Source organism: Haemorhous mexicanus, chromosome 16 (genome assembly GCF_027477595.1).
Source record: "Haemorhous mexicanus isolate bHaeMex1 chromosome 16, bHaeMex1.pri, whole genome shotgun sequence".
NCBI classification, from domain to species: domain Eukaryota; kingdom Metazoa; phylum Chordata; class Aves; order Passeriformes; family Fringillidae; genus Haemorhous; species Haemorhous mexicanus.
In genome coordinates this window covers 3,726,497-3,736,954 of record NC_082356.1, presented here as the reverse complement: position 1 = coordinate 3,736,954, position 10,458 = coordinate 3,726,497, and the positions used below count along the sequence as shown (strand labels likewise).

The following is a 10,458-nucleotide window of genomic DNA, read 5'->3' as shown; positions in this document are numbered from 1 at the left end:
CAGCAGGGCTTCCCTCAGCACTGCCTCCCTCCCTCCCTGCCCACGGCTCTGCTGCTGGAGCTGTCCCAGCCCGAGCTGCTCCTGTGGCCCCGGGCTCCTTCCCTGCCAGAGCTGCCAGAGCCCAGCCCAGCCCCTGGGCCAGCCCTGCCCTGCAGCTGCTCGGGGCTGCAGGGATGAAAGAACAGCTCCCCCAGCCTGGGCACCATGGAAAGGTGATGCTGGATGGATCTGGAGGCTGGGCAGGTGCAGGCACTTGCAGAGGTCCCCAGGAATCCTCAGTGTGGTGGTTTAAGAGCCTCAGCCCCTGCTCTGCCCTGCACAGCTGAGTTTTCATTGCCACCAAGCTGAGCCAGGGAAAAGTGGAAGCACAGATTCAGGAGAGCAGACAGGGAAGCAGGAAAATACAGCCTGATTGAGCTCCTGAAAAGTCCCCTCAGAAATGAGCTGGGTATGAGCTGGAGCTCTGAGCAGCCCTGGCCCACACAGCACCCTCTCCACAGCAGCAGGACCTGCCCTGGCAGGAGTCACTCCTTGCACCCACAGCTGCCCTGCACCATCCATGGGGAGGTGCCAGGCAGGCTGAGAGCTGCCCCTGGCAGGTGGCACATGCCCTGGGCTGGCCAGGAGCCCTGAGGGCTGCAGGACCTGCTCTGCAGGACAGCCCTGGGCAGCCCTGGCTGCAGCCCCAGCTTCACCCCCTGCAGCCATCCCTGGCAGCAGGAGCCGTCCTGCCCTGTCCCTCTGATGGTGCCCAGGGCAGCCCTGCTCTGCAGCACATCCTCCCCCAAACCAGAAACAGCACCAGAGCCATCCTTAGAGTCACATCAGTCCTGTCCTGGGTCAGCTTCAGGAGATCCCTGCAGCCAGAGACTGACTGTGTCAGAAGTGGTGAAGATGTCTCCAAGAATGAGCTCAGAATTGTCCTTCCAGCTGCTTTGAGCCTCTGTCTGCTTCACTGCTCTCAGGTACCTGCAGGCAGTGCCCTCAGCCCTGCTGGGCTGGGAGAGGAGCTGCTCCTCAGGGGAAATGTCTTTTTGAAGCTCTTCTTGTTTTCCCACGAGCTGTCTCTGTGCCAGGAGCCTGGCCCAACTCAGCAGCACAGACACAGCACAAGGACTTCAATGACCCTCTCAGGGATTTGGTGTTGTTTACATCAGACTCAGTCCCTCAGAGAGTCTTCAAAAAACTTCTCAAGAATTCAAAGTTAAATTTAAACTCCCAAGTTTCTTGAAGTTTTAATGCACCACACTGAAGGACACGACTGAGAAAGTGTCCCCAGGTTCCAGGTAGAGCAGAACACTGGAGGCAGTGATGCCAGCTGGGGACAAACAAGTCAAAGGTGTCTCTGGTGCTGAGCAAAGCTGGATGTGTTTCAGGAATGCAAAGGGCCAAGGCCTGAGCCCCAGCCCCTGGCCAGGCAGATCCTGTCCCTCCCTCCTTGCTCAGGGCTCTTCCCGGGATGGGCACTGACATGTGGGGATGTGCAGTGCCAAGGGCAGGAGCATGGGGCGGCCCCTGCCAGGCTGCTGAGCAGGGACAAGGAGGCCATGAGGCCCCAGGCCTGCAAGGGTCACTTGTCTCCTGCTCCTGGCTCAGGCCCAGGCCCAGCAGCCATGGCCAAAGTGCTGCCCAAGTTGGCTCTGTCAGGGCCTGGCAGCTGCTGCCCATGCCTGTGCCCTGTGCAGCCCAGGCTGTGCTACGGTGTCCCTGCCCTGCGCCTCTGTCCCTGCAGGCTGTGCTCATCCCCCGGCTGCCCCACCTGGCTGGCCCCTTCCTTTGCTGACAGCTCTGCCTCCTGCCTGCCTCTGCCTGCCCACACAAAGCCTTGGGCTGACCCAGGCTCCTTCTGAGGGATGTGTTGCTCCACAGCCCTGCCCTGGCAGGGAAATTCCTTGCTCTTTTTACCCAATCTGGGCCTCCCAAGCTGCCCTTTGCATTAACTCTTTCTTTCTCTGGCTGTACTCTACGATGTCAAAAGGATCCACCATCTCTGAATCCACCCTTCAGTCCCTCCCAGGGCTCTCCCCTTCTGTCCTCAGTCTGCACCCCACTGAGCACAGAGCTCCTCTGTCCCTATACAGTGCTCATGTGCTTGAGGACATGGGCGCCTGGACAAGAAGGACAGTTCTTTCCTACAGGAAGGAAACCACAGAGCCCCAGGGTTTTGAAGGCAGATGAGAGGCAGGTACTGGAGGCCAAGGTAAGCCAGACCTGTCTGTCCTTGCAGCTTTTGTCTGAAAGCAACCCTTGGATATTTGGGGAGTTTTGGAGGTGGAATTCCATTTCAGCCATATGTAGCAGTGTATTTCTATAGCCATGGGTGCCTGGAGCAGAATGACAGCTCTTCTGCACAGGAAGGAAAGGGCAGAGCCCCAGTGTTTCACAGGCAGATGAGAGCTGGTCTTCAGGAATCCAAGGGAACCTAGACAGTCCTGGCAGCTTTTATCTGGGGGCTCTCTTGGATATAAGGAATTTTGGAGGCAGATTCCCAGTTTTGGCTATGGATGCCTGCACATGAGAGATGTTTCTTTCCATGGAAAGAAAAGCACAGCCCCCCCAGTGTTTTGACGGCAGATGAGATGTTGCCCCCCCAGATGCCAAGGCCATCTAGAGCTGTCTGTTCTGGCAGATTTCATATAGGAACAATCCTTTGATATAATCAAATATGAAGGTAGAATACCAATTTCAGCCATGAACCCCTGGAGGAGAAGGAGAGTTCTTTCCCAGAGGGAGGAAAACATGGAGCTCCATGGCTTCAGGGGCAGATGAATAGCAACCCTCAACATGTCAAGGTCAGCCGGACCAGTCAGGCTAAGCCAGCAAGACTTGTTCCATGTTCTTGGATCCTGGGGGCCATGCAGCAGAACTTTGTTTCCAGAAGGCCCAGCGATACCACAGTGGTCTCCTTGGCTCTGCAGTGGCACAATGGCCCCTTGCTTCCATGAGGCCATGCAGTGCCAAAATGGTTTCCTTGGTTCCATGGGACTGTGCAGAGTGCCACAATGGCCTCTTGGTTCTATTGGGCTCCCCAAAATCACAATGGACCCTTGGTTCCACAGGCATGGCTGTGTCACACTGGCCCCTTGGTTCCATGGGGACCCATAGTGTCACACTGGCCCCTTGGTTCCATGGGGACCCATAGTGTCACACTGGCCCCTTGGTGCCATGGGGACTCAGAGTGCCAGAATGGTCTCATTGCTTCCATGAGTCCCTGCAGTGTCACAAAGAGCTCCTTGGTTCCACAAGGCCCTGCAGAGTCCCTTGATTCAACAAGGCCTCAAAGTGCCAGAATGGTCTCCAGGACTCCATGATGCCCCACAGTGTCACAAGGACACCTTGGCTCCATGAAACCCTGAAATAGAGAATGGCCCCTTGATTCCATTGGGCTCCTCCCTGTCACACGAGTTCTTAGTTCCACCGCACCCTGTAGTGTCACAATGGTCTCCTTGGTTCCACAGAGTCAGAATCTCTCGGTGGTCTCACGGAGCCCCACTAAGATCCCCTTGATTCCATGAGGCCCCGCCGTGCTACAATGACCCTTAGATTAAATGGCCCCTTGGTTCCCGTGAGTTCTGAAGTGTCATAATGGTCTCCATGGTTCCATGAGGCCCCAGAATGTCACAATGGACTTTTGGTTCCATGAGCTTTCGTACAGCCAACAGCAGTGTCCTTGGCTCCACAGTGTCACAAGGGACCCTTTGTTCCATGAGGTTCAGTAGAGTGAGATGGACACCTTGATTCCAAGAGGTTCTGTAATGTCCCAATGGACTCCTTGGTTCCATGGCCCTGCTGTCCAGAATTGCCCCTTGGTTCCATGAGGTTCTGTACTGTCAGCAGGAATCACCTTGGTTCTGCAGTGTCATAACCAACCCTTGGTTCCATGAGGTGCCAGGCCTCTCACAGCCTCTCAGAGACCCTTCTCCCCCTCATGGCCCCTCACAGGCTCTCACAGACCCACACGGCCCCTCACAGCCCCAGGCCTGGGGCTCCTCCCAAAGGAGAAGGGGTCGGGCCCTTCTTGTTCTCCTTTTATTTCAGTCCCTTCACAGCCACGAGTGAAGAAAGGCTGAAATGGAGCCTTTCCCCAGCGTTTCCCTCGGGGTTCATTGCGGGCTGAAGCTCTGTGCTGGCGCTGGCCCGAGCGCCACCATCCCTGCAGCCGCCAGGCCTTTGCTGTCCCCCCGTGTCCGTTCCCTGTCCCCGAGTCCCGCCCGGCTCTGGCAGCAGCAGCAGCCGCAGCGCAGGGGGCGCCGGCCCGGCCCAGCCGGGGCTCCCGGCCAGGAGCAGCAGCAGCGCCGGCCCCTTCCCGCCTGCTCCTGCCTCGGCTCCCGAGGGCTTTTTCCAGCTCAGCTCTGGAGTAGAGCAGCAATCACCCACACACAGCCCTGACTGCGCAGGGCCCGCCTGTGCTGCCCTGACCCAGCCCGCAGAGAAAGAAAGGATCGGGTTCCAGCGCTGTTTTCAGCACTGCTTTACTCACCCTGAGGTGACAGCAGGAGGCTGCTGCTGCCTTTGCCTTGGCAATTGGAGATCATGGCTGCTCTTGCCACTTAAAATTTATCTGTAAAACTGCAATCGCCTTTTTTGATCAGTGCTACCCAGAGTGCTTTTTTCGTGATGGTGAATGTGGGAATTCTTAAAATCAGAGGATTTTGGGAAAGCTGAAAAAGGCAGGCTTCAGAGACAGCAGAACTGTGATTAGAGCTGAGCTGTAACCATGAGATAGGGCAGCAGAAAAGTTAAATAAGAAGTGGGAAAGTATGGACAAATAGAACAATAGTTTGTGTATTAACGCTTGGTTAGAAAAACTCCCTAAGCTGCAGAAAAGTATATCTAGCCTGATATTAGGAAGTACTGAGCTTAATAAATGAGCTCTGAGCATTTTGTTTTAAGGCTTAGAAGCAGGTATTGTATTCGAAATAATCAGGTATTGTTTTAACCGAAGGTACGTGTGCTTATAATGGTTGGATAGAACTACTGTCAATATGCTTCTGCTTTGTGTGATTGGTCAAAAAACTTTTAAAGTAAGTTGTAACATTGAGTTCTTTGTCTGCTGCCGAGGAGACAAACTGCCGGCATCTTCCCATTGTCATAACCATGTAATGAGACTGATGCTGGAAAATAAACACCTCAAGACACTGTCCTCAGCAGTCCCGTCCTGTTTGTGATTTTGTACATAGACCCCCGGCTGGCAATAGGTGAACTCAGGCTTTTGGTCACAGGCATCATGATTAGCAGATCTTGAAATCCCCTGAAGTCCCTGAGCACTAAGTCAAGGAGAATTAAAGCCACACAGACCACATTTGCAGTGCTCAAACACGGCCCTGTTGCTGCTGCTGCTGAAATAAAATCATCTGATAGAGGCCATCACTGAAATTGCCTCTCAAGTGTCAAATCAAATGAAAAAATCCACCAGGAGAAAGAGAAACCAGAACTTCTCGACTCACTTCATTGTTTCTCCTTCTGAGCAGCAGCAGCAGCAGCAAGTGGAGATGCGCAGAGGTATTTCCAGCTGCTGCTGATCCCAGCTGGAGCCCAGCCTGCTGCCCAGTCCCAGCGGGAAGCTGAGCCCAGCCCGGGGAGCTCCCGCAGTGTCGGGAGCTCAGCGCACGCAGGGCCAGGCCCAGAGCCCCGGGCACGGCCGCCCATTGCGGGGCAGCGGCGCAGACGGAATGTCCTGCGGCCCAAACCTCCTGCTGCTGCCACACAGCGCCAGCGCTCTCCCCCTCCTCCTCCTCTCCCAGCACAGCACAAATTCCAGCTCGGAGGAGGCTTCCCCAGAGAGGGCTCAGGCTCCTGCTTCAGCCTCAGGGTCCCTGCAGAGGAACAGGGCATCTTTCAGGCACTTCCACAAGCTCAAGGCTGCCATTTCATGGGCAATCTGGGATGAAAATGGACTTGTTAGGAAGCACAAAAGCAGAGGGAATTGATCAGAAATTATTAGAAAAAAATGACCCTTCTTAGAGACAAAGTTCGCAAAGTCATTCCATGCATTTCTCCTTTTCAAATTCTTCCAGTCATCTCCTGACAGGTCCAGCATGTTCTGGTACTTTTCATGAACTGACTGTACTCTTGATTCATATCAATGCATGAGATGTAGAAGCATCTGAACTGAACACTGAGACAAACTCCCTCTGTCAGCCCATTTTCATCTTCTAGCTCACTTTCAGTATGTCCATGGGCATGTTGGAATGATTATCCCACAGCTCTCCATTTCTGGCTGCAGGCTCTGGAGGTTCTTTCTCTGCATTCAGTCAGGTTAGCATTCCCTAACAATTCCTGGTAGCCCATCATGTTTTCTGAGGGTAGAACAGTAACATTGAAAACCTCACCAATGGCACAACTGCCCAGCCCACAAGGAAAAGAAAGAAGAAGCTGTCAAGTTCTTCAAATATTTGTCCTGCTTTGCTGCAAGAGTCGTGCTACACACATGGTGTGGAAAGCCAAGAGGAGCTGCAGTTGGTGGCACATCTTGTGACAGAAGCTGCACCTCGTTCTCCAGGAAAGATTCTTGGAAAGAGCAAAGAGGACTGAGGAGCAGATGATGGGAAAACTGAAAGAGCTTTTAAGAAATTCAAAGAAAACAGAAAGAAACCATCTGAGATGTTTTACTCGATTTATTTTTATGCTCCCCTTTTCCATCTTGCACTACTTCTCCTTCCCATTAATTCCAAATGGATCTCACCTCGAAGATCCATGACTTGGCAAGTTGTAGACACTGTCAAATACCATGAGCTACACCCAGTTTGCCTTCCCCTGGATTTCTCTGGAAAGCAATGCTGGAGAGGTAAGTGCAGTGCCTGGGTCACGTACAAATTCAGCATTCAGGGAATGCGCTCCGATAGTGTTTGACCCTCAGCAGGGACAATGCACAGCAGGGACCGAGGGGATTCCTGTGCTGCTGTGCAGGAGTGCAGACTCTGGGTCTTGGCTGAACACGGCCAAGTTCCCGTGTTTGGACAGGCTCAGGGGCTGCCCCCGGGGAGCGCGGGGCTCGGCGCGGGGGCCAGTGGGCAACGGACAAACGGACACGGGGACAAACGGCCCCGGCGCTTCAGTTGCAGCGGCAGCAGCAGCAGCGAAAGCAGCAGCGAAAGCAGCAGCAAAAGCAGCGACTTTGCTGAGCCCCTCTTGCTTGTCCTCTCCCTCTCCCGCAGTCCCGCTTGTCCCGCAGTCCCGCTTGTCTCTCCCTCTCCCGGTCTCCCTTTCCCGGTGTCCCCTCCTCTCCCAGTCTCTCTCCCCTTGCCCGGTCGGGCCATGCCCCCGGCCCGCCCCCGGCCCCGGGCGGGGCTGCCCCGTCCCCGGCCCCGGGCGTCCCGCCGCGGTCTCGCCTCCGGCCGGCTCTGGTCGTACTGGCGGTGGCGCTGCTGGGCGGGCATCAGTGCCTGGGACAGGGGCGGCATCGCCTCCCTTTGGCTCCGCCTGGCCCGAGCCTGGCCCCGGCCCCGGCCCCGGCCCCGGCCCCGGCCCCGGCCCCTCCCGGGGCCCGCGGAGGACACAGGCGGCGCGGCCGCTCCCGCCGCCTCCGCTGCCGCTTGCCCGGCCCGAGCTCCGCCGCTCGGCAGCGCGGCCGCCGGCCCCGAGCCGCCGCTGTCCCGCTGCAGGGAGCGAACGCCTGGGGATGGCCGGCCTGGGGCGCTTGAGGGGCGCTCGGGGGCCGTTGCCGGCCCCGGGCCGAGCGCTGACAGCCGCGTCCCGCCGGCAGGGAAGGCGCAGCAGGGCCTGAAGGAGCAGTACCGGCTGGGCTCGCTGCTGGGGCGCGGCGGCTTCGGCAGCGTCTTCGCGGCCACGCGGCTCTCGGACGGCGCCCCGGTGAGCGGCGGGCGCAGGAGGAGGAGGAGGAGGAGGGGGCGGAGGAGGAGGAGGGCGGAGGATGGGGCTGAGCAAGGCGGGCGGCGAACTCAGCCCGCTGCTTCCCTTGGCTTGCAGGTGGCCATCAAAAGGGTGCCACGGGAGCGCGTCCGGCACTGGGGCGAGATGGTGAGTTAGCGGGGCCAGCGGGAGCAGCCGGGCCATGCCGAGCGGGGATGAGCCGAGGCCCGACAGGGTGGAAGCCTCCAGGACGCCTCGAGGGAGAGCGGGCGTGGGGCCAGCGCAGGGCACAGAGCATCCCAGGCTGGCTGAGGGCTTCCTGAGCCCCGGCACGGCATCAGCCCCACTGACGGCATCGTGCTCCTCCCGCAGCCCGACGGCACCAGCGCACCCCTGGAGATTGTGCTGCTGGCCAAGGTGTCCACTGGCTTCCCTGGTGTGGTCCAGCTGCTGGAGTGGCTTGAGCTCCCCAACGACGTCTTGATGGTGCTGGAGCGCCCGGAGCGGTGTCAGGACCTGCAGCATTTCATTCGGGCACGGGGCTTCCTGCCCGAGGAGGTGGCGCGGGAGCTGTTCCGCCAGGTGCTGGAGGCCGTGCAGCACTGCACCAGCTGCGGGGTCCTGCACAGGGACATCAAACCAGAGAACATCCTGGTTGACCTGGCCACCGGGCAGGCCAAATTGATTGACTTTGGCTGTGGCACCTACCTGCAGGACACAGCCTACACTCACTTTGCAGGTGAGCCCACACAGGGTGTGCTCCTGGTCCCACCATCTCATGGCCCAACATCTCACAGCCCAAGCTGGGTGTGGCAGTGGGGATTCTCCCTTCTGCAGCCCTTCATGGCACTGAGACTTCAGCCAAGTTGCTTTTGAGCAGGGCTGGGTGTGGAGCCAGCTTCCAGCCCTGCAGGCAGCCTTTGCCCACCACTCTGCCCAGGACTGGGGCTAGGGCAGCCAGCCCAACAAAAACACCCGTGGGTGGGGGTAGCCGAGAGGGGGGGTCGGAACCAGTGCCCCAGCCAGTTTGGTGTGCTGGTGAGAAAGGGCTTGGACTGTTCCACTCGCCTGGTTTGTTTTGGGTTCATAATGTTTTTTGGAGCAATGCAGGCAGGGAGGATGCAGGCATGGGTTTTCCCCCAGCACTGAGTGGTTTCTTCCTTGTTATGGTGGGGCCTTGCCAGGGCTTCCACTGCCCTCTTCCAACCCCAAGTCTGTACACAAGTCCCAGGTGCTGGTGAGAGGGCAGTGCGTCACACCCCCTGTGCCACTGGAGCAGGGATGCTGGGGCCAGGCTCTGGGAGCAGCAGCATCCCCCTGATGAACTCCATCTGTATTCCATAGGAACACGGTCATACAGCCCCCCGGAATGGACCCACTTTGGCTGGTACTATGGCAGGCCAGCTACCATCTGGTCCCTGGGCATCCTGCTGCACCAGATGGTCTGTGGGGAGCATCCTTTCAGGAGGGGCCAGAACATCAGCTGGGACCATCAACTCTCGCTGCCACAAGGGCTCTCTCAAGGTGGATCCTCATCTCTGGGCACGGGGGAATACCAGTGCTGGGAGACAGCAGCGGGCTCGTGAGCATCCTGCTCTGGCAGCTGCTGAGGAGGTGGCACATGTCCTGCTCTCCTGCTCTCCTCCAAACCAGGGAATGGATGGGAAAGCTTAGGCCCAGCTCTGAGCACATCCAGCATGGCCTGGGCACGGGAATAGTGGGGCAAAGCCAACAGGAGCCTTCTCCAACTGACCGGTGGTTTGTGGTTTCTCTGCCCAGAGTGCCAAGATCTGATCAGGCGGTGTTTATCCATGCTGGACTTGGACAGACCCTCAGTAGAAGAGCTGCTCTGTCATCCTTGGATGCAGGATATTCATCTGCCCTAGAAGAAGGGAGAGAGCCACAGGCACACTGTGATGCAGGGCCCTGGTAAGTTCCAGCTCCACACATGCCTTGGCAGTCAGAAGCAAAGGAAGCCAGACTTTTTTGTCCTGCCCGTGTCACTGCCCAGGGCTCATCAGATGGGAACACAGAGCCCTTGTGCTGGAGCTGAGCTGCTCTGCCCAGCACTGGTGGCCACCATCTGAGCTGGTTTTGCTTGTCCTGGTTCCCTGACAGCTGGGGCCTTGGGCAGAACCTGAGAGCCTGGTCTCACCCCAGGGAAGGAGAAGGAGCCCCTGGAGAAGCTGTACCAGGTGGGACTGCTGCTGCTGGAGACAGCAAGGATGACATCAAGGATGGCAACCTCTTCCTGGACCTGGCCACTGGCCAGCTGAAGATGATGGACCTTGATTGTGGCACCTTCTTCAAAGCCAGGCTCCACAGCAAATTTACAGATGAGTCCACACGCAGGGGGATGCTCCCACATGTGGGCATTGCACAGCCTGGCCGGGAACCAAAGGTTCCCCCTTTGCTGGGGCAGATGCAGCTGATCCTTCAGTCACCTGCCCAGCTGGTTTTGGCAGGGCTGGGGGGATGGGCTGGGCTGGGTACGAAATGGGAGTGGGCTCCTGGCCCTGCCAACAGCCCCCAGCCCCCACCGTGCCCCGGGCTGGGGCTGGGGCAGCCAGCCTGACACAAACAAATCCCATGGTGGGAGCAGAGGTGGGACTCCAGAACCTGTGCTGCGGCTGCTTTGCTGTGCAG

General features: G+C 57.9%; 1 protein-coding gene across 1 annotated transcript; it reads left to right on the top strand.

Annotated features, from left to right (window-relative positions):
* Nucleotides 1–6,730: 6,730 nt before the first annotated feature.
* LOC132334577 (serine/threonine-protein kinase pim-1-like) lies at nt 6,731–9,698 on the top strand. The gene is made up of 7 exons (XM_059860683.1): nt 6,731–6,787; nt 6,964–7,009; nt 7,232–7,812; nt 7,930–7,980; nt 8,185–8,551; nt 9,157–9,336; nt 9,592–9,698. The coding sequence occupies exons 1-7, from the start codon at nt 6,731–6,733 to the stop codon at nt 9,696–9,698; spliced, it is 1,389 nt and encodes a 462-aa protein (XP_059716666.1).
* The last annotated feature ends 760 nt before the right edge of the window (nt 9,699–10,458 follow it).

Coding starts and splice junctions, on each gene's coding strand:
- LOC132334577 (XM_059860683.1), top strand. CDS start 6,731: ATGAGCTACACCCAGTTTGCCTTCCCCTGGATTTCTCTGGAAAGCAAT. Junction 7,981..8,184: donor TCCGGCACTGGGGCGAGATG/GTGAGTTAGCGG, acceptor CTCCTCCCGCAG/CCCGACGGCACCAGCGCACC. Junction 9,337..9,591: donor GCCACAAGGGCTCTCTCAAG/GTGGATCCTCAT, acceptor TTCTCTGCCCAG/AGTGCCAAGATCTGATCAGG.